This window comes from Glandiceps talaboti, chromosome 18 (genome assembly GCF_964340395.1).
Source record: "Glandiceps talaboti chromosome 18, keGlaTala1.1, whole genome shotgun sequence".
In the NCBI taxonomy this organism is placed as follows: Eukaryota; Metazoa; Hemichordata; class Enteropneusta; family Spengelidae; genus Glandiceps; species Glandiceps talaboti.
Genome location: NC_135566.1, coordinates 4,987,088 through 5,011,648, shown reverse-complemented (window position 1 = coordinate 5,011,648; position 24,561 = coordinate 4,987,088). Strand labels below are relative to the sequence as shown.

At 34.2% G+C, this 24,561-nt stretch overlaps 1 protein-coding gene across 5 annotated transcripts in view; it reads left to right on the top strand.

The window, feature by feature from the left end:
- LOC144448921 (uncharacterized) overlaps positions 1-24,561 on the top strand; it is a 72,392-nt gene that overhangs the window by 17,307 nt on the left and 30,524 nt on the right. For 4 of the 5 annotated variants that reach the window (XM_078139285.1, XM_078139286.1, XM_078139283.1 and 1 more), the window contains exons 2-3: positions 4,974-5,259; positions 17,093-17,197. In XM_078139285.1, coding sequence (XP_077995411.1) covers positions 5,021-5,259; positions 17,093-17,197 — 344 coding nt within the window. In that variant the 5' untranslated portion in view covers positions 4,974-5,020. Of the gene's footprint in view, positions 1-226; positions 276-4,973; positions 5,260-17,092; positions 17,198-24,561 lie in introns of those variants that run through there. The other variant, XM_078139284.1, reaches the window with a different exon arrangement.

Below are 24,561 nucleotides of genomic sequence, written 5' to 3'. Positions count from 1 at the left end.
CCATTCTTGCCGTAAGGTTATAAAAAAGACTAATGCAGGATATGGTTGTACTGACCGGCAGGATTTTCAATTTCCTGTGTAACTTGTATCTAGGAAAGTCTCGCATCAGGAAACACATTACTGATGACAATTACTGGCCAATCGGATGAGAAGTATGAGTCATGTGATCTCGTTGTAGGTATTATGCATTCCTGATACCCTGGTATATAGTCTTTGCTTGTTCAAGTGTTTGTTCCTCAGCTGCACTATATCTCCACCAGGAAACTGTTTGTAAGGTATGTTTATATTGTGGAAGAATGGTTTTCATGGTTTTCACATTATCCTGAGATATTTTTTCGAATTATAATTTTGTACAAATTTTGAAAACCACCTGCTTGAAGTGCTCAGCATGTTCTAGAAATAACTCATGTATTCATAGAGAAGGAATGATGTGTACAAATAAATGAAGGAATATGAAATGTTTTCTTGATCAAAGAATGTTTTAACTTGTGTGTTCATCGGGTAGGAAAAGCAATCATTGATGTTATCTGAAATGTTACAGATTTCGTAAATTGAATGAAACTGAAACGTTTAGTAATTGCGTCAAGATGGGTAGGGGGATTCAATTGAACTTCAAGATGCGCTTGAGATCCCAATCTAATCTATTTCTGTGACGCAAAGTAGCAAAGTAAATTTTGGTTGCAATTGCAGTTCAGGCTTGACTTTATTGAAATTTCATGCGTCACTATTTCCTGTGTACACTCCACCAAAGTAGCTTGGGTGATGATAGACATAGCAGCTATCATTGGATACATTATGTGGTGATAAGAATGTAGTATAAAAGTCAAAGGTAAACTAAAAACAATATTGTGTGGAGCTACAGTATATTTAGAATAGGTAAGCAATATTATGCTTGTTGTGTAACCTTCACATGTTACAACATTATGAAATGATAATTAAAAGTGCAGTTAACATTTTTTCAAGTGGGAGGTGTATTGAGAATTGGATAGTGGATATTCATGTAATCTTGATCTTTGGAGAGATGGGGTGGGCTAGTATTAACGAATTGGATATATGTGGTATCTGGAGGGATGGGGGTGGGCTATTAATGAATTGGATTATGGAGAGATGGGGTGGGGTTTTGATGAATTAGAGAAATTGTGGCCAAGTGTTTTGGTAGGGAGGGGTTTAAATGATGTATTGGACAATAATCACTTGTATGATTTTTGGAGGGAAAGGTTTGGAGAATATGATCTTATTTCTGGAGAGAGGAGAGGGTTGTAGAAATTGTATACATACTTTTAATTATATATGGTATTATTCGAATAGAGAAATAACTAATTCCTTTATGAAGACAAAAAAAAATTGTATCTAAAATGTATGTGTGTAGTTTTGTATTACTTGAATCATGGTTACATTGTATATATTATTACATTTATCTTTCACATAAAAATCCTTACAAGCAAAGAATGTAAGAAAAGGAATGGTGTTATCTGATAGAATAACGAGAGGAAACCTAGGAAACTACACATTCTGACTGATAAGAAAAGTCCCATTAAAATTATTCACCTGAAAGTTAATTTTGTTGTTGTAAAAGTAATTTTCCGGTTCATTTATATCAGAAAAAACATCATAATCTAAAGGTGAAGTATATTATATCAAATCCTCATTTAAATTTTCTGAATAAAAAAATATGATGATTTATTGCATTTTGATTAATGATATTAATATGCAGCTATAAATATTTTTATAGTGAAATTTATTTTATAGAGAAGGACTAGGTAGTGTTTTGCATATTGCAAGCTGTAAAAGTCAGTCCTGGAAAAATCTCATTTTCTCCAGGGAACCCTTGCAAAAATGAAATTCATGAAACAAGTAGTCGTAAATGTTAGAAATTCCCATGACATGATATGTTTACTTTTATGTTGTGCAAGTCAAATGATTATGTGTAGGTGATATGCACCTAGAGAATACTCAACATATATATATAGTAAGTATGGGATAGTTATGAAAACTACTTGAAAATTACTGAAAACTCTTGAAATTTAAGTGAATATGACTAAAAACTTGTGATATTTAAGTGATTTTAAGAACAGGAACCCAGGTTTAAAAAATGTTTATCTGATGTGTTCTAAATCCATCAATACTTAATTTTGTTCCTTCACAGTGTTTTACTCAAATGTGAATATTATGTTGAGAATTTAACACTGTTTTAACTCCAAAGACTCTATAGGAGACAAATCAGGCTAGTTGCCAGTCAATAGTACGGTAATTGAGTCCAAATGGCTTGAATTTCTGACTGCCAAATTTTTCCAAAAACACAACCATCAAAAAGATTTCCCATTTAGCAGGTGGGCGTCTATTGGAGATTTTGATATCATGGCATTAATAATGTTGCATTGTTATTGATATGCTTACATTTGATTTAGTATAAACTCTCCATCATATAAAGGCAATACTACCATAGGGAAATATTCTTATCATTTTTTCCCCACAAATAAAAGAAAGGGGTAGACTACTTAACAAGCTTCCACTTTCTTGTCCCAAATTTTCTGATTTTCCACATAATCACCCAGAGGATGTTTTTGGAAAAATCCTGTAGTTTTTGTTCCCAAGTGAGGAAACGGTAGATTAGTGCCCACATCAGCAATGAAAATGTGTGTGTGTGCATGCAAATTTTGACCTTAGTATTTTGCACGCTTGATGTGGATTAACTTCACATTTTTCCTAATACACACAAGCAGTACATTAAGGTAAATAGTTTTCTCAGACAAATGCATGTATATGTTGTTAGCAAAGCTGTGTTTATATAACTAATCAATGCAGCTAGCTTTTCAAGCAACAAAGCCGTTAATAGTCTTCAGGGAGATAGGTTGTATAGAGTTTTCACTTGTAAATTTAATATCGGGATTCAAAACCTACTTTATACCTAGACTTGTGAAAAAAAAAAAACTCTACCTATATAGGAAGAGAGACATTGTTGTATTGATTCCCACCAGACCAGACAACCTTTTGTAAAAATATCATTAGGTAAACAGAGGAAATGGCTGTCCAGGTCAGGGATTCTGAAGATCATAGCTGTTTTATACTGTACACTGTGTTATGGGAGGACTTGAATGTTTTTCAAGTGGCATAGCCATTTTATTGATAAAATTACTTTGTTCATTTTAAAAGGATATGGCGTGCGAATTTTTGAGTTTATACAAACTTTATACAATACATATTGGCTGTATGTTCAATGTATACATGTAATGTAAACGGCGAGTGTTTTGTTTGTATATACAATGTACACTATGGATATGAATGGCCACCATTTATTTATTGGGAATGTCATCTTATAAATTATAGTATAACTGTAGAGAAGGTCATATTATTTTGTACAAAATAGCAAGACATTTCTATAGACTGTGTAATAATGGGTTTTACTAGTCTGAAAGGGCCAGCCGTTGGTCCTCTTCTCTCACATGAGAGAGCGCAATATATGAGCGGAAGGAATGCTGGAATCTTTCAGGCTAAGTTTTTACCTTTACTTAGCCTGTGTACTCAATGGATCGGTGATTTTGCTACACTTTTTCTCTATTTAGCATTTCACTTTTCAGAAATACAATAGACAGCTCTGAACTTGTTGGCAGTTCATGTATAACTTATAAATTATAGGTGAAAAGATTGCAGGGCATTATTCCACTTGTACAGTATCCCCAGGTGAAAAGGGCAATATTGTTGCTCATGAACATGCATGGGGTTGTAAATATAATTGGGTAGCTAACATGGTCACATGACCAAGAAGCTTTGTTCTTAGGTTCTCATACATATTCATGAGGGTGTTAATATGATTGACAGCTGACATGTCACATGACCAAGTTGCTTTATTCTGAGATACTAATTCATATTCATGAGGGTGTTAATATGATTGTTACCTGGCATGGTCACATGACCAAGCAGCTTTATTCTTAGGTACTCATTCATATTCATGAGGGTGTTAATATGATTGTCACCTGGCATGGTCACATGACCAATCAGCTTTATTCTTAGGTACTCATTCATATTCATGAGGGTGTTAATATGATTGTTACCTGGCATGGTCACATGACCAAGCAGCTTTATTCTTAGGTACTCGTACATATTCATATGAGTGTTAATATGATTGACAGCTGGCATGGTCACATGACCAAGTTGCTGTGTTCTCAGGTAATTGGATTTTCAGCCATTGTGCTGCAAGCATTACCAGTGTCCTTGATATTTATTTAGTTTCTCCTAACAAATGAGTAAACCATTTGAGTGTATGTATGTATGAATAATTAATCATTCTGTTCATTAGCCAAAGTAGGTAGATATGACTATTGCTAAAAGTTGATAAATTATGCCTGTAGGTAAATTGCTTACAATTAATCAATTAATATGATCACATTTCAATATTGTAACAAGCTATTATTTATGTACTATGAAATAAACATTGCAATGTATGAATTTGTCATAGGAGTTGATGTAAAAGAAAGTGTATTCATTTTTACTGATTTTTCAAATGTCAGACTTGTCTGGTATCAGTACACTAAGTAAGTACAGAAATGGTCTTAATCTTCAACTAGTTTGCACGGCAACGACTAAGTGCACAGTGACATTTTTAGCAGTTTAGAAATTGAATGGACTATTTCTCCCACAGCTACCACACATCAATATAGTGTTTATTTAAAACTGGTTTATTGAGACTGTATTTTGCATATCTGGTATATCATATTTAATGTACAAAATGGCCACAAAGAACAAACGTGTTTTGATGTCTCTTTGAAATTAGTGAAAATTTGTCTTTTATTTAAGTTCTCAGTTTTATCATATCTAATCCTGCAAGTAGTGACCAATTTCAGATGAGCTTATTCATGTCATTGTCATTAACAATATACATGTACATACTGATATGCTTACTATGCATGTATGCTATTAATATTATATGATGATGTTAAATATTTATACATTTATCAACTGTTCTTTTATTCTAGGCACATAAGCCTACATTACCACTTGTCATTACCAGCAGCCAACAATCATGTATAACGGAATCGGTTTGCAAACTGCCCGTGGAAGTGGTACCAATGGCTACGTCCAGCGTAATTTATCGGCGGTCCGAAGACACAAAGACAAAGTGGACTACAAGTCTGAGGAAGAAATCAAGAAACTCGAGGAAAGCATGAACAAGAAACCCAACCTAGAAATATTAGACCATGAACGGAAGAGGAAAGTGGAATTGAAATGTATTGAATTACAAGAGTTGATGGAAGAGCAAGGGTAAGTTGAATGCATACATCGGATTATTGATTCGGACAGGTGTTAATGTTTTAAGTGTGCGACGACTTTTTGGAGAATTCATTCATACAAAAATGTTTTACAAAAGTTGACAAAACAACAAGGGTAAGTTGTAAGTTGAATGCATTGAAATCATTGCATGCTAGAATTAAGTGTGCTATGACTTTTTGGAGAATTCATTCATCCAAAAATGTTTTACAAAAGTTGATGAAACAACAACAACGTTAAGTCGTAAGTTGAATGCATTGAAATCATTGCACAGTGGAATTATTGATTCCGACAGGTGTTAATGTGTGCTATGACTTTTTGGAGAATTCATTCACACAAAAATGTTTTTACAAAAGTTGATGAAACAACAAGGGTAAGTTGAATGCTTTGAATTCATTGCACAGTAGAATTATTGATTCTGACAGGCGTGACAGGTAATGTTTGAAGTTTTGCTATAAAAATTTTATTTTCATTCATTCATGCAAAAATATGCAAATTGTGAAATATAAGAGTAGATGAGACATCATCAGTGAGTTGAATTTTTACGCAAAATTTGAATAGCACAACAGCAAAACATTGATTCTGACAAACATTAATGTTTGTAATTTGATGTGAAAAAATCAACCGTGTTTGTGAATAAATGAATAATTTTCTGAAAGGGATTATATTCGTGTTTGTTAATTTTGGAAAGAGTTTATATTTGTTCAATAAATGAATAATTTTCTTACAGGGATTATATTCCTGTTTGTTAATTTTGGAAAGAGTTCATATTTCTAGATCACACTGTAACGACTGTTTGTTCATTGCATGTTGAACCATTACAGGTATATGTCAGTGTACTATTGCTTGTGATAATGTTATATATCCCATCTAAAAATAAAAAAACTTACCAGCATATTTCAATGTTTTCGCCAAGGTTAGAGAAAAGACAACAATGGAAACCCTGGCTGAACTCTCATTGTTTCTGGAACATCACCAGAAATACAAGTAAAATAGACAAATTCATATTTGATTTTAAATTAAATAACTAGAATTTGTTAAACAAATATAGGGAAGCTGCTGCAAATATAAAACCAAAAATTAGTCTTCAGTGAAAATTTCTGGTTGCAGTATGATGGCTACCATGATATGTAGACTGTAATTTGTAAAACTATGCCACTTTAGTTACAAGTGCTGTCGTGATGCGTTGCCGTAATTTGTGTAGTGTGGCGTAGCGCAAAGTACATGTAGCTTAGTGGGGTGCAGTCATACGCATGATACTCAATCAATACCATATAATACATTCATTTTGTTCTTCTCCATTCATGTTTGATGCCAGTTTGAAAGAACTACACATGTGACTGACAGCTCTATTCTATGTACTTGTATTGTATTTGCTATATATGACATCACCTATGCGTGTACTATCACTAGAATCTTTGCCGTCGGTCTTAAAATTATCATATTCTCTGTGTGTTCTTTATCATTGTTTGATTGATTGCTCCAGTTCAGGTGCACAAAATACGAATACCAGTAAATGCACGTTATTATGCTAGTCACAGAAATTTTATCTCTCATTTCAATCAAAATTGCGAAATTGAGATCATACAAAAATTTCAAAAGAATTTCATCAAAGAACTTTGCAAAAAAAAAATATGTTGACAAATTTTTACCTTCAGGCATAGTTAAATAGAGGTCTAGGAATGCACCTTATGTAATTTCACACAAAAAATTATTTCCGAATTTGATTATGACATTGGAAATTTAGTTCATGCAAAAATTTCAAATGTACGTAGAAGAAAATGTTATACCAAAAAATAAAGTGTCAAAATTGAAGAATTTCAATTGCATGTATTGCATAAAAGAAAAATTCTTCTCCATTTATTTTCCATCGTGAAAAGAACATTATGCACATTTACATGTAGGCTTTGGATATACATTGTAAATGTAATGGTCACATCTTTTCTTTTGATGTCCATCATATGCAGACTGACCTTGTTATTTTTCAAGTATGATGTGAATTCTTTAATGCATCAGCCATCACTTTGTAAGTTAGTATTCTTATCGAGACATGACTTGGCATAGATGGCTGTGAAGTTGAATAATTTATGTTTCAAAGGTCTGCATATTATCATGTCATAAGACCTTTCATTTGAGATTGGATTAAGATTCCAGAAATCATAAAAAATATAGCTAGCTATGAGATACCTACACACAACATACACACATGTATATACATACATACATACATACATACATACATACATACATACATACATACATACATACATACATACATACACACATATACACATACACACATACATACATACATACATACATACATACATACATACATACATACATACATACATACATACATACATACATACATACATACATACATGATACATACATACATACATACATACATACATACATACATACTTACATACATACATACATACATGATACATACATACATACATACATACATACATACATACATACATACTTACATACATACATACATACATACACACACACATATACATACACACACACACACACACATATACATACACATTACATGTACATGTACACACACTGTATAACAAGTACAGGAGCACAGCATGATCTAAAGCCATGTGCATGTGAAGTATTTTGTCAGTTGTCTAGTTTTTACTTTTCAAACATCAGTGTTTTTTTTTTATGCATACAAACCTTGACATATCTATTGGTATAAAGTCATAATTTTGTTATCGATATTAGTATGATATGCAGAACTCCATTACAGCTGTCGAAACCAAGATATTATCATGTTTAATCATAAGAGAATTGATGTACATGTACATGTAAGTATGTTAAAAGCAAACTTGGGGTCAAGTCTTGGCTCATACTTCAACATTTGACCTGAGTCTGTAAGGCAATCACTCATTTGACTGGGTTTCAGCAAATGGAAATGAGAATCAAAGAGTTGCCTGTAGACTATTTTATGAGCCAGTATCATTACATAACTGACTGTGTTCCAAGTCTTGGCTCATGCTTCATTTTCTGACCAACTCTTTCAGGGAATTATTCATTGACTGGGTTTCAGCAAATGGAAATGTGAATCAAAGAGTTGCCTTCTATTTTGTGAGACTATGTGTTACATAACTGTACCAAAGATCAAGTAGTTCAGTATCAATCTAGAGTAACTGTTGCAACTTGATATTAAGTATACCTAATTTGATACCATTATATGACACTGATATTTTAAACATGATGTAATTTCCTTTTTCTCAAATGTTATGAAAATGAGTGATATGTTAGGAAGGCTATTAGGAGATGAAATCTCAGATCTATCCCCCTTCGCTATGTTTTTCCTTGGGCTGCCAACCAATTATATGAAGAATATGAAGGATAAGAAATAGTGAGTTTCATCAGATTTCTCATTGTTGCAGCTTTGTAGACAAAAGATTCCCCAAATCTTTGCAAAACACATTGAAAATTGTATAGTGTGACGTCACAAGATATTGATGAATATTTAAGTTTTCAAGGCAGTGTACTTTGTATTACAAAATTAAGTTTGCATATAAGCCTGGGGCTAGAATTTGACATGTAAAGAGGAATAATAGCAACTTTTCTATGACTTTCAATATAGGGTTAGATGGAAATATCTTTGCATTGTGTACATTGTAATTCCTGTTTGTCGGTACATGACACGAAAATATACATATGATATAATAACAGTTTGATATTTTGAGATTGATTATTTTTTGTAAATTAAAAGGAAACACTAAGAAAGAGCTTTATTTTTGTAGCCATTTTTCTCTTGACTCAGTATCATTAATAAGCCATATTCTGGTTATAGAAGTTCTGGCCATTTCGCACCCGAGAGTTGCAAGACAGGTGCCCCAGATTTGGCAAAGCGAGAGCTAAAATTTGGTCAAGTGAGTGCGTGTGTGTGTGTGTGTCACTGTGTGTGCATTATGCATATGCATGATACAATAGTACATGTATGTGTTGAGAGTTTCACACACTGATGTGTGACAAATGCATTTTAGTATATAAATGCTTCCTTAACATTTTCTGAACTATTAGAAATACAAATTATAGAAATAAGATGAAATGAGTATGTATGTGTGTGTGTGTGTGTGTGTGTGTGTGTGTGTGTGTGTGTGTGTGTGTGTGTGTGTGTGTGTGTGTGTGTGTGTGTGTGTGTGTGTAGTATATGTTCTGAGAGACCGATGTTTCTAATCCAGGGAATGACTATCTAATCTTGCATTCTAAGATAAATTGCCGGAAATACATCATTTCCAAGCTGTCCCTTGCTAATGCTTGTTTTATAAATGCCCAGTGTAAATCTGTACCATCTATCTGTCATCTACGATTGATCAGATTAGCATATAGTGCAGTGGAAAGCTATCAATAAATGTCGACTTGTCAGCTGCCACTTACTTTGGAAAATATATGATTGGTAAGCCAGACAGTTCATCCAGACCATTAGAAAGTATGTGAGCTACGTTCTTACAAATTGACCAAATATACACTTCTCCCAGCTCATGTTGATGTATGTAGTGCAATTATAGATGGGTCTGATATTTCATCCAGGTCATTAGAAAGTATATGATCAACTTCTTACAAATTGACAGAATCTACACCACACACAGTTCATGTCGATGTATTCTTAGTTGTTTATACTAAGCACACTGTAGGAAAGTAGGGATGGGTTGCCTAATATTGCATCCAGACCATTTAAAGTATGTGATATATGTTCTGACAAATTGACCGAATATGCACTATTCTGAGTTAATGTCAGTACTTGTTACCAAGTAAATTTAGGACATAAATGGTGGGGCTGGAAGTTCATCCAGACCATTAGAAAGTATGCGATCTACATTCCTACAAATTGACAAAGTGTGTACTGCCCCGCAGTTCACATATACTAGTTGTTACCACATGTAAATGTATGCTGTAGGAAAGTATGGATGAGCCTGATGTTTCAACCATACATTAGAAAATATGTGATCTGCATTCTTTCAAATTGACAAAATATGCACTTCTCTGAATACTCAGTCATTTATGTCAATGCTTATCACAAGAACATTTAGGAAATAATGGATGGGTCTGACATTTCATCTAGACCATTAGAAAGTATTTGATGTACATACCTACAAATTGAGAAAATATGCACCATTTATTTATAGTTGATGTGTGTGATCAGATGAATTGAGTGTGTACGTGTGTATGGCAAACATGGATATCCCACCTTGACTAGTTCATCTACAGAAAAATAAAATATTGTGCATATGGCTAACATTCTCAAAACAAATGATAATCCACATAAGTACAGAATGAAAATAGCTAAAAGATACACAGTATGAACAACTTAATACACTTTCTGCAGTAGTACCAGGAGGTATTGTTTATATACAAAAACCTGATGAAAAGGTGCTGATTAAACAAATCTGATAAAAATATTGAACATTTGTGTAATGCAATACCAGGACATCTCACAGTTAAACAGTGTGCATTTATGTCTGAAATACCATAACGTTTTTATTGAACCATCACTATTTACACATCAGAGTTTTTATCATAGAAAGTGACTTGCTATTTTATAAACGTTTTGATAAGGATGAATATAGCTAATAGTTGAATGAAGTGTTATCTGTATCAAGGCTCTTACAGAAGTGATGCGTAGGCGATTGAAAAGTACAGATGCTGACTTTAGTTTGCTCATGTGTAAACTGATGTAATCAGGTGCCTATTATCCAGTACACATGATGGGTAGGTATGACAGCTCACCGGGACAAATTGCAGAGAAAGTATATCCTGCCTTCATGTTTAATATATACAGAGAAGCTGTTGTTTACTTTAGGTATAAAGCTAAGGTACTCATGATTATCACTGTGCATGTATCATACACAAGCCTTACTAGAGAGAGTATTCAGATGGGAATATGTGATTTGTGTTCTTGTCACTCCACATTACACACACTTACAACTTATGTCTATGTCATCAGCTTCAATGTATGAAACTACATTGTACAGTAGCAATTTCTGAATAAGTTCTGCAGTTTTAAACTGCGTCACACAACTTCCACTTATGTCATCATTTCTGTAGCAGTAAAACTATGATGTCACACAACATGTACTTCTGTTTATGTCATCAGTTCTGGAATGGTAAAACTATGTCACACAATTTCTGTTTATGTCAATGTCATCTCTTCTGTGGTAAAAACTAGGTTACACCATTTCTGTTTTAATATGTTATCAGCTCTGCAGCTGTAAAACTATGTCACATGCACACAACTTCTGTTTATGTCATCACTTCTGTGGTATAACTATGTCACACAACTTCTGTCTGTGTCATCACTTCTGTAGTGCTACATGTAAACTCATATCACATCATTTCAGTTTATGTCACCACTTCTGTAGCAATGAAACTGTTCATGAAGTTCACTATATTTAATATAAAGTACAAAATCTAAGGCCTGTGCATTTCTGAGAAGTGGTCAATGTACATTTGTATGTAAAAGAAAATTTATCTTTTTATAATTATATACATGTGATGTTTCATTATGTAACTGTTACACTGTCTTGGAATTTGAGTACAGGGACTAATACACAAATGTAATCTCCACCCAAGTGGAAATCACTCGCGACACATCCATCTTGTCAATAAGAATCTACTCATACCACATGCACATTTCCTCTGGCAAAGTAACAGAATTTAACAAAATACATGTGTTTTGAATGACTACATGTGAGGTTATAGGTGTATTTTATTTTATTTTTTAAAATTTATTTCACCAGAAATTGTACAAAGGGTACATAACAGAAAAAAAAGAGGAGCTGGAAAAGCAAATAACTAAGTCAGTAAGCTACAAGTTTTGACAAAATTACTTCCAGCTAATAATTACACTAAGACTAAAAGAAAACACAAACAAAAAGAAGAGCAAAATATTCCTGGTGAGGACCATGGATATAGTCCGCTAGGGACTAATCTAGTCCATAGTCCTACATTTGTAATTATTGATATCTTGGAGTCAAGTAATACAGTACTAGAAGATGAATTGCGTGTGAATAGGGGAGCCTTCAGTAATTAATTACAAAGGGGAGGGTGTGGGAGGGGTTTGATTTTACAAATTGATTCTGAGGGAGGGCCATATTGTAGAAAATGGAATAAGGGGAGGGTCATATTTGTGCAACAGACCAAGTTTGATTTCCCTCGGCCTTCCCGTTAATAGTAATAAATGATAACTTTAATACAGTATTGATGTCACTGACATTCAGCTACTCTGTGATGTCAGCACAAGCTGTGTTGATAAGCTTTTTTATCAGGCTAAAAATACTTGCATAAAACAATGAATAAACTCATATCATATTAATGCCATTGGATGACATCAGTGGCATTAACAATTGTTTTCTGGCTCTCATTGTATAATTGATACCACAATGAACGTTTTCTCAATTGTTTTAGTTTACATAAACTAAATTTAAGATTAATTTATAATATTATTATGCCTATGAATACCAGGGTTCAATTCTGATGATGATTAAAAATACAATGTACTTATTGAGTGGAATTCTAAAGACTAGTAAACTTTAGTGTATAGCAGACAGTACCCAAAAAACAACAATAAATAAATAGAAAAAACAACAAGAACAATGAAAAACATGTAACGGACTGTTGTATTTCAGCAAATGAAATACAGTGAACAGGGTAATATATTGTACAGTTCTTATTATAAGATTGATAATCATCAACACAATGATTTATAAATCAAATATGTATTCACTTCATGCAAACTTCCTTTCAGCATTAGATGTAGTCCATCATCCAGCTTTAATATTTTAACTTATGACTTTTAATATCCGATACCTGCAGGTGAAACAAGAAAAAATTCTTACGATTAATGATCACCTTATCTTCATTGTATTTGAGTTGATTTATTACTTTATTGAACTGTATATTGTCTGTAAAATATATCATTGAATGTCTGTATGGTTTACGTCATCATGGTTTGGCCATACAGATTCCTAATTTTGTGTCTGTCTTGATCAAACTTTGAACTTGAAAGTTTCCAAATCTGTCTGATATCCTGTGAAGACTAGACAGTTTTATCAGAAATTGAAGGGGAAAAGGGTATTTTACAGTCAAAATGATCAAACCTGACATTTCTTGTGAGTCACCACATAGTAAGAGATAGGGGAACACAAAATTTTGGTGCGTCAATAGAGAGTGTGTGCATCAGTGGTGTGTCAAATTGGTTTAGTGGGCACACTGTCACTGACTCCTGTATGGAAAGGTCTCTGACTCTCCTGTATGGAAAGATTCCTTACTTTGGTATATGGAAAGGATTTTAACTCTCCTCGACTGCCGACAAAACGCCACACAGAAGATGAATTATAACCTTCAGCACTATTGATTCATGTCAAAACATTAATCCATCTAGCATTTTCATTCCAGATTCAATTTTTTGCGCAGCTTCACTTTTATATTGGTAATCCTCAAACGACTAGAATTATCAGTATACAATGTAGATAGGGATTGAGTTTGTCATAGAAATATCAAGCTAATCAGAGCTTCTTTCTTGTTTGGCATTTATAGTATGTCAGTTCACTAACAAGTTCTTGTATGTGTACATGCTTCAAGCAGGGATTAGTATTTTGACATTTTCATTCTGTTTGTTAACAAGTCTTTTATCTGTGCATTACAGTGTCTTTCATTTTATAGTCAATGCATTTTAACATCTTCAGAATCCAGATTTGTCTAATCCGGTAGTTGTTTTGGCAGGAATTTTTGTTGTTGATCATGTTAAGGAAAATTTGATTGTCTATGAATGGGAAAGTTTAAGCTTAGTCTGAGATGAATTGGAAATGAAGAAATCTATGTGTACTCAGGTGTGTTTGAATTTAGAATTTGAATTTATGGCTAACAATTTATAGTTATTAGTAAATAATGGTATATTAAAACAGTCAAGAATTAGAATTGATGCATGACTCCATATATATAAATGGCACAACTTGAGAACGCTTGCTCCAATACATATGTCTTATACCCAGGCCTGTTTTGTAACCCAGACAAGTAACTTACATGTAAGTTTAGGGATGTTACAGTACCCACTGTGACAAGATTGAAGAACGCTTGGTCCAAGAGATATGTTGTTTACCCAAGCCTGTTTTGTAATCCAAACAAGTAACTTAGGTTAGGGATGTTATAGTACCCATCATACCAAGACTGAAGAACACTCAGTCCAATACATATGTCATATACCCAGGCTTGATTTGTAACCCAGACAAGTAACGTAGGTTTAGGGATGTTACAGTACCCACCGTGACAAGACTGAAGAACACTTTGTCCAAGATATATGTTGTTTACCCTAGGCTGGTTTGTTACCCGCAATTTGTTTTGTAACCCAAACAAAATGAAGGAGAAAGTGGCATTAGAGTTTAAGAGAAGTTAGAGTACCCACCATGACAAGACTAAAAAACACTTAGTCCAATACTTGTTTTGTAACTGTGTAACAAAGTGCATGTAACAAGTAATCCCAATTAGGGATGTTAGCATACCCAGGAGTTGATACAGGAGTCCAGGAATAGTATCTAACCTGTGAATTTCATGCAGTTCTGCCATACATGATAGTAGTCTATTTAGACCTATGGCGATCAACAGAAAACTGTAGCTGAAACAGTTCACTTGGCTATAAATCTGACTACCAAGGCAAATTTGAACCCTGTATTCTAGCATCTTGCTTGATTATCTCCATCATTTGACCCATTTATGAAACTAAATTTACTGTATTTACTGACAGACAGTGATTTGATTCTCTGGCAACCTGAGGTTGTTTGGATCTGATCAAGTTAGTGCAGGGTCCAGCATGCAAGAGATTTATCGACAGAGACAGAACTCAAGGCTGTGTGAAATTGGAAATCCATTTATTCCCCAAACTAAAGTAGCCGAATTGTCTTTAAGTGACTACATGCACAGTATGTCAGATCAACTTGAAAAATAAAAATCAGTGAGTACTTAGTGGAGAAAATGTCTACTTAGTTTTTGTGTATTCATGTAATGTTGTCGTAGTAACTGAAACATGAAAAAGTCAATTTGTCTATCAAAGAACTCCATCTGGAAGATGCATGTATACTCTGTGGTTTTGAAAGCGAGCCAAATGATTATCGCCATTAATGATTTTTGGAAGAAATTGATGTGACAGCCTAGAACCATTGTCTGTTTCAAGACACGCAAGGTCTTATGTTCATGTACTTTTCAGGAGGGAAGCAAGGCGTTGACAAGTTACTAGAAAATTGATACGCACCTTCTGGTAATGACATCACATTTTAAATATCACAGTCTCTTTGATTTTGACAAATACAAAGTGTCAAGACAAAGAGATTGTGGTAAATGTGATGTCATCACCAGAGGTTTTCCCATAAACCCTTGCAGGAAATCATAAGATGTATTCCCATAAACCCTTGCAGGAAATCACTAAAATGGCTGAACACATGTTAAGTGCAGTAGGCACAGTCACTTGTGAGCTAATATTCTATTCAAGGATGTTTATAATACAAAATAATGAAGTTATTAGGTATTTACAAATATTCAAAAAATACTGTCACTGGTGTTTACATTGCAAAGAGTTCCCGACATCATGAGATTCATATGGAAGTTGAAAACAAGTGTACTAAAGGCAGAAATCTGACTTAACTTCTCCTATATGATATGAGAGATCTAAGTTTAATGGTGTCTTCACTCATCAGTTTACATCCTTGACTTAGTTTTTCACCGACTGTGGTCTATTCTTAGAACAATTCCAATGTTGCTGTGCAGTATTGTTTGATAGTACATGTCACTGGTAATTGAGTTTTGAAAATGACCACAGGCAGTGATACCATGTTGCACCTGACCTCGTTTTGTTTCATTTACTTTGTATGTAATGGGTTCACCATGGTGCCTGTAATAATCTAGTCTATCCGTCAGTGTCTGGTAGCTACTCGTACATTTTGTAGTACTGTAGTTATTTGGTGTCAGTAAATGTGGCAATGTAGTGTCTCTTTCCTGAAAGTGGAGATTTGACATTTACGAAGTAGAATACTTGCCAGGGGGTTGAGTGACTGTTTTTGACCATTGTTACATGCAGGAGGGCATGATGAAATTACAGTTAGAGTGTTCCACAATCTTGTTTCTTCCTACACATGTAGGTGTGCCGTGGGCTGTTTTCCTATCCTGCTGGTGTAATATCCACAAACATGATGTTTTCATGCACTGTGACATACACTAATTGTGTGTACCAGTGTTTTTTATCAGGTATAGCGGACATCAGGCAAACAATCAATAAAGATGCCACAGGACAAACTTAGATTACAGTGTGTACTTTTACAGGTAGTTTGTTAAAACTCTGCAGTGGCAGTGTGTATGGAAAAGAAAGTATTTTGACCTTGTCAAAGGGTTGGACCAAATAAGGTTGTACAGTCCTGTACATGTACTAGGATAATCATATCAAAGCATGCATAACTTAAGGCCGATAATACTAGATTAGGATTAAATTTGAGTGTCAAAACATATTTTCTGACAGAGCTACATGTATACTGGTAGATAAAGTTGATCTAAACTAAAGAGTGTACTTAATCCCTATGGTTTCACTGATAAGAAAGAAAAAAGTGGGGGATTCAAGCATTGGGGTATAATGTCATTGTATATTCAGACTTAAATGTTCCCATTGTTATCGATTAGGAAATGAACCAAGATACCTGAATTACTGAGTAATGATGTATTGACAGAAAGCAATCTATGGTTGTCTTTAGTTGGTATCGATTACAACATGACTTATCTTGTCATTTTGATATTGTTCACTTTGTAGGTTTCCACCAGATAAGATATCAGAGAAAGTTGCTATCTTTCGTCAAATGCTGATGGAAAAGGAAGGCGTGGTACTGAAAGAGGATGATGACAAGGGAAAACAAGCGTAAGTAGATAGACAAGTTTTTGATGTAGATATGCAGTGTCTGGTAATGAAATGAAAGCTTGATGGCCACTGCTGAAATGTTTAGTGTGTCATAAACTGATCGTGAAATGAAACATGATGGCAACTACTTGAAAGTTTTAGTGTATGGTATTCTTCCATGGAAAGCATCCATTGTCATGACAGTTGTTTCAGGTCTTGCCAGGTGTGTTTTGTAGTGCCTTCTGGTGTACAATGGTGTAAGGTACACATGTATGTATGTTTGTATGTATGTATGATAGCTGTAAGATGTGAATATGCTCCCTGTGATGATCACTTGGAAGTATACAGTAAAAGGCCTACTATATATCAGTACATGTATGTTTGTGTGAACAATTGTTTGATGTATGAGTGATGTTCAAAATTGATATGTTTTGTTTTGTTTGTTTTTTGTTTTGTTTTGTTTGAAACCTACAAATTTGAATGTCAACATTCTTAAGAAAATTTATCACAAAGGTGATAACTATATGTGCATTACATGTACTCCGATAGAGTACATGTAATCATTAAAGTTTCAGTTGCACAAAGATTCCAATAGCTCCAGTCTTGTCCCATAAAACAAAGCCAATGATGAGCAATGACTGTATATTTTGTAAGTAAAACGTGTATTTGAGTATAATTAGCATGGTGACATAAATGCCAGCCTCCAAAACCTATCCATGTTTAAGGTCAATAGATGTTAACTTTGGATACAAGGCTTTGTACTTATCTGTATGTGTCACCTGCAATAGACAAACACAGAAATGGCTATAAACTGTGCTGGGCAGGATAAGCCTATATTAACCTTTATTGAACTGTCGTGAATGACACGGAGAGAACGAATTGTCCAGCACAAAAATACACCCCAGGTGTCTGATGGAAATCAATCAATTGATCATGTACACGTCCATTGAGACGATTTTGATCAGAATTTATGATGGTTTAGTTTTATAGACCACAACAAGGTACTGATACATGATGTCAAAGTGTTCCCATGGCAATTGTTCAAAGTAATCAATGTCTGCTTCTAGCCCATTATAGATTGTATCATGGTGTTGCATAGAACATCTTGTATTCAAAAGGTAGAATTACTACTTTTCAATGCTTAGTTCTTCCTTATCACCATTTGCGCCATTTTTTGTGCTATTTTTGTCGACACAACCTTTTCTACTGAAGGGTTAATGCACAGGTAGCATTTAAAGTTTACCGGAATATGAGAAAATTGAAAGCTGTCCATAAAGGCTATTTAATACCAACTACTAAAACCTTTAATTCCCGGTGTGCTGTAATAAAAGTAGCCGATTTCACTCCCATTAATGTATGAATAATCAAGTTATAAAACGGTTCTGTTGCTATGGTTACCATATTCATGATGCCCATATTAAATAATATGGAAGGCAATTTGCAGCAGTCTAGACAGTGTAGATGTGAGGACTTCTTCATCCAGTAGGCATGTACATGAAAGGCAACCAAAGGAAAACTTTGAAAATGTGCCTTGTCAAATTTTAGATCACCATTGTTAATGCAGTAAGTTATCAATCCAATAGCATTCAAACATACATTTATATATTATACACCCACCTCTGCTTGTTTCATAGCTAACCATATGTAATGTTTAAAGGAAATTACATAATTTACTTTTTGATTCAAGCACGTTCCACGTCCTGTCCCACATCCCATTCTGATTTGTATTAAATTCATGAGAAAAATTGTATGGAAACAAATATATTTGGATACACACATTGCCGGTACCAAGAACTCTTTCATGTACAACTGGTTCTATATTATTATACAAAGGAACACTGGATGGTCAGGTCTTAATAAAAACCAGCTCAAAGGCTTTCAAAAAGTTATGAATAGTTTTCACCTTGTTATAATACACAGAGCCTCATCAGGGCAGGAAATATGTAATAAATACAAATTTGTGAAATAAAAAAGTACAGAAACAAACATTTTGAATGCACACATTGCCAAGAATTCTGTCATGAACAAATATTAGTGTTAAAGTAGTGTAATAGATGTAAAGTTTAATATCAGAAACAAAATATGGGAACAAAGTTGTTTTGATTCATTTTATTTTCGCCAAAAAGGATGACAGAACTTAGAATGGGAAAGTGTACATCATACATGACAAAAAACATAGTTTAATATTGCATGGTCAACCCTCCCTGGTGAGGGCCATGGAAATAGTTCAGTGGAACTAGTCTTAATCAAATGGTCCAGACACACATACATACCAAGAATTTCTTGTGTAACTTGGTTGGTAGAAAATCTTGTCAATGAACACACTTCAGCCATTACATGCACTTAGCTTTTACAGGCTTTAAAAGTGCTCTGATTATTCTGTAATGCAAACTTTTCACATAGTCACGAACAACAGCTCCTTGAAGTCTGAAGAGGTGTGTGGGTAAACCCAATGCTTTCATTTTATTCTGCAACCCTTGTATGTCACATTGTTGAATGTAATTGCATCAAATATTAATGATTTTGTGTAAGCTGGGAAGTTTAGATTGATTGATGAAGTTAATATATTGAGAGCACATATTAAGTTGTATAATTGATGAAGTAGGGTCCACAGTACAACTACCACAAATCACTTGTAGTGTCTGTAATAGATATTGATAGAAAATGGTATGGATACTGCTTGGTTTCTAAAGAAGAATTCAGGTGTGTATGTGTTTTCAAATAAACTATAATAGAAAATGTTAGTAATACCCTGATGGTGATTATGAAATACAGCATGTACTGTCACATACATGCACGAATGATGTATATGATTGTCATAGGTGAAGTTGTCCTCGGCTTCAAATGAGTATGGGATTATCATAAGAAAATGAAGCTACCCCTGCAGAGGTTATCTAGAGATGCCTCTGATCAGAACATTCTTTAACACGTGATGGACAATTAAAAGTGGCTTTGAAGGTGCCAAAAAGTCTTCTCCATATCACACTATCAAACTGACATGTATTGATACAAAAACAACAGTGGGTGCACCTCTGATGTAGATTCATACACTTCTTTTATCAGTTGCTATGTCTGTGAATATTAGTCGTATCGTTGTATACTATATAATCAGCATATTGGATTTATACAGAGAAGCAGTATTTAAAAAGTGAATGCATTGAAGACGAACATCGCAACTGATCCAGACTGGAGAGATGATATTCTTTATGGTTACAAATCACATGAAATCATATGTATGCAGGCATTTACATGTATTTCTCAGTATTGTGCAATTTGAACGAGCCAGTTCTTGATGATACATCAATACCCAATAATGAGACCTTCAGATTGTGTGACACAGCTTCATCAGAGAAGCAACGTAATGACATCCACACATATGAACTACTGATTTGTAGCTCACTGTGCAGGTGCAAGCATCCATATACAGATGTGTCTCCACGTATACTTACCTACACAAATTGCTTTTGGAGATGAAGTGAAGTCCACATGAAATACCTAATATATTATTTACGATGTATTCAAAGGTGGCTTCCCAGAAATTGGCATTTACGGAATTGAAATGACTGTTGGGTTGCTTGATGAATTCCTGAATATTCACAGATTGGACAGCTCCATCAAGCTATTACTTAGTGGCTTTTGGAAGGGAAAAAGGGAGACTTGGTGTAATTATAGGGAGGTCTGCAATGATTTGAAACCAATGTATCACATCAGATTTTATTGAGTAATCTATTTGTCAACTCATCACCCACTGAGTACTGTTATGTTGGGTCATTCCTAGACTAGTAATGTTGGTTCTCCTAATCACTTCTGATTGCTAAAGGGAATGAAGCTTTTTATTTGAAGTAGAAAACCATGTCAACTCACTCTGTAGCTTGTCAATTTAGCATTCCATACAACAAGGGGAGTATAGTGTTTTTGCTATACTATTGCTATTTTTCAATCCATATTTAATACAAATACACTAGTCAACATATTGCACATAGCCAAGGGTGTATACTTTTGTGCTTTTGTGTATAAAACTGTCATTTGTAGCCTCCATATGTATAAGACTAGATAGTCAACCAGGTAAGTGCTCTTTCCACTCAGCCTACAAACAAAGTATTTCAAATTTAGTATTTTTCATGGTACCAAGTGCAGTCACATGATGCCTATATTATGTTGATTAGGTCACATTATGCCTATATTATATTGATTAGCTCACATGATGCCTAGATTATGTTAAGTCACATGATGCCTAGATTATGATGATTATTAAAGTCACATGGTGCCTATCATGTCAAGTTGATTAGGTCACATGATGCTTATATTATGTTGATTAGGTCACATGATGCCTATATTATGTTGATTAGGTCACATGATGCGTATATATTACGTTGATTAAGTCACATGATGCCTATATTATGTTGATTAGGTCACATGATGCATATATATTACGTTGATTAAGTCACATGATGCCTATATTATGTTGATTAGGTCACATGATACCTATATTATGTTGATTAGCCCATAATTGATAATACCAAGTTCACAGGCTGAGTGGGAAGAACACTTGCCAGCAGCATGTCCTCCAATGATAGAAAAAGATTTTTGTTGAGGGTCAAAATGATAAAAACTACTTTTCGTTATCGGTCGCTACACAGTTAGAGATAATGGAACACCAAATTTGATGGGTCACAAGGAATTGCTGTGTGTCAGTGACATGTCAAATTGGCTTAAGAAGACTCACACTATTTGCCAGGTTGACCACCCAGACTATTAGTAGCTACATCAGTTCATATTGAAAATAATCAGCTTTATATTTGATGAGAATATAGCCATTTACTTGAAGTAGAAAACTGTAGTCAAGTTATAATCAGTCAATTTGTCATTTCACATGAGAGAGAACCATGAGAGCAATGAATGCACAATTGCAAATTACAGTTTGATATAAATTATTCAGGTGTCCCTGTAACCCAGGTGTTGGACAGGATAAGATGATTGCCCATAATTTACAATAAAATGATAGACTAGTGTAATCAAGAAACAGAGTATAGGTTACACAGGTTGTTTTATCAACATTTTCACCTCATAAAACTTTGAGTAGGAAATAGATAAAGTAACAGCGTTGGTATTAATTTTTAAGCTTATCTTGCTATCCTATCATCACGAGTTCATCATTTCTGGTTGATGGATGATTATAGAATATAGTGCTTTATGTTCACTGTAAAAATGACAAGTGATTGAAGTTTTGTTGGCTTTGTAGTCAGATTGTTATGTTGTTTGCCATGTGCACAGGTACACATGTACATATTCCTGGTCAATATGTATTCACTGTATGGTGAAATTAGTGTTTGTCATATGCACAGGTACACATGTACATATTCCTGGTCAATATGTGTTCACTGTATGGTGAGAATGGTGTTTGCCATGTGCACAGGTAAACATGTACATATTCCTGGTCAATATGTGTTCACTGTATGGTGAGATTGGTGTTTGCCATGTGTATACACATGTACATTGAGTTGAAATATTAAGATTTGTTCACTTTATGGCCAACTTGGTACATTTGCCATGCTTGACATATGTGCATGTACCTTAGGTTGAATAGTTCTGGATTTGTTCACATATGGGTGCCATTGCTACGGTATTTGTCATTTTGATACTCGTGACATGCACCTGGAGTTTAAATATATCAAGATTTGTTCACTTTATGGGAAGATTTTCCTGATGTTTGGTACCACAGGTACATGTAATATACTGGTAATGGTATCTTTAGTTGAAATATCAAGATTTCACCATTTGATTAGCCATTCTTCGTCAACATGTTACTTTCATATATCATAAACAAGAATTAGACTTGATGAAAATTGATACAAATATGAAATACATGTAGCTTTAACAACAGTTATTTTAGTGGACAGATTTTGTGCCTGTATATATTTCTCAATTTATTTTCAATGCAAATAGTCATCACTTAATTCCATTATCTGCCAAATCAACTCTAACACTAGTAACAGTGTCGTGCATGTAGATTGAAAAAGTGGTTTGCTCTAAAAGTACATATGATGATGGTGACAGGTCAGAGAAATCCTTTTAATCCAGTACATTTGAACAAGACGATCACAGAATACATTTACTGGTAAGTGATTCAAATTACTGTTGACTTGAAAGGTGAATGTATAGAGTACTACTGCACTTTGTGAACTACAACATTGCCACTAATTTGTTGGCAGTAATCACTGTCAAGTTACTCTCTAGAGAACGGTGTCGTTTTGTAAGAATGGAAACATTTACTGTAGGATCCTCGACAGATTAAAGACTTTGTGAGCCCATACACTTTTGTAATTTGTATGCAATAAGCATGTCAAATCCTTCCCGGTCATTAACATGGTTACTATGTACAACGTTTTAAAAAAGGAACGCAGTGCCTGCATTTTACAGGCTAATAAAATAACATTTGGCCTGATTAAACTTAAACTGTTGATAGATTCTATGCCTTTAGAAGTGACTTTCATGCAAAAAAGAGAATTGACAAGCATTTTACTGGATCTTTAGAGGACAATGACATTTGAATGAATTTTTTCTTGTTAAGAAATACAATATATTACATGTATACTGAAGATATTTTGATTCCAAAGTATTCAATTTCCAGTGAGGCAATTGTGCTGTTTTCGAATGAATCAAATTTTGTAGCTGTGTTTTGCATGCACATTTATTTATGTGCATGTATTAACACAAACCCTAGTGAATTTTCTTTTGCATTGATATTGTCCTCTTTTATACTTATCTCATTACAAATTTGAGATTATTTAAACAGAAATTGTATGATAGACATCAGTATATTCTATACTTGATTGGCTAGGATTAAAATTTGGGATTGAATTTCATAAATTATGCCGAGTGTAGACATATGTAACCATATGGGAACCAAACAGGTGTATTGTAGAATGGATCAATGAAAGCTTAAGGATGGATATATATTAATGAAAGTATGACTGTTCATATCATTCAATTACCACTAGTGTTCCATCTACACATGCTTGACAAAATTGATGGGAAAAAAAAACTGTTTCTACTTGCAATTTTCTCAGTTTGTATTGTAATAACTGGGTTAACAATGTGTCGGTTTAGAGGTCCAGTTCATCGGTTGGACGTGTTTGTTTTATGAAACGCTGCCAGAATAGTTTCAAATTGCATCAACGGAATATTAGGAGAGCTGACGGTACAGGCAGACTGATTGTGCAGTCATGATGGCTGCACAACCTATTGATGTGAATAAGGTATTGTTTGAGAGGTTTTGGAGACCAACTTTCAGGGCTGTCTCTCGGCCAAGACTGATGAAGGATGCCTCTACCAACACAGACAACTGTATCATAATGTAGGTGTTATTTTTGTTGAGTTCTATG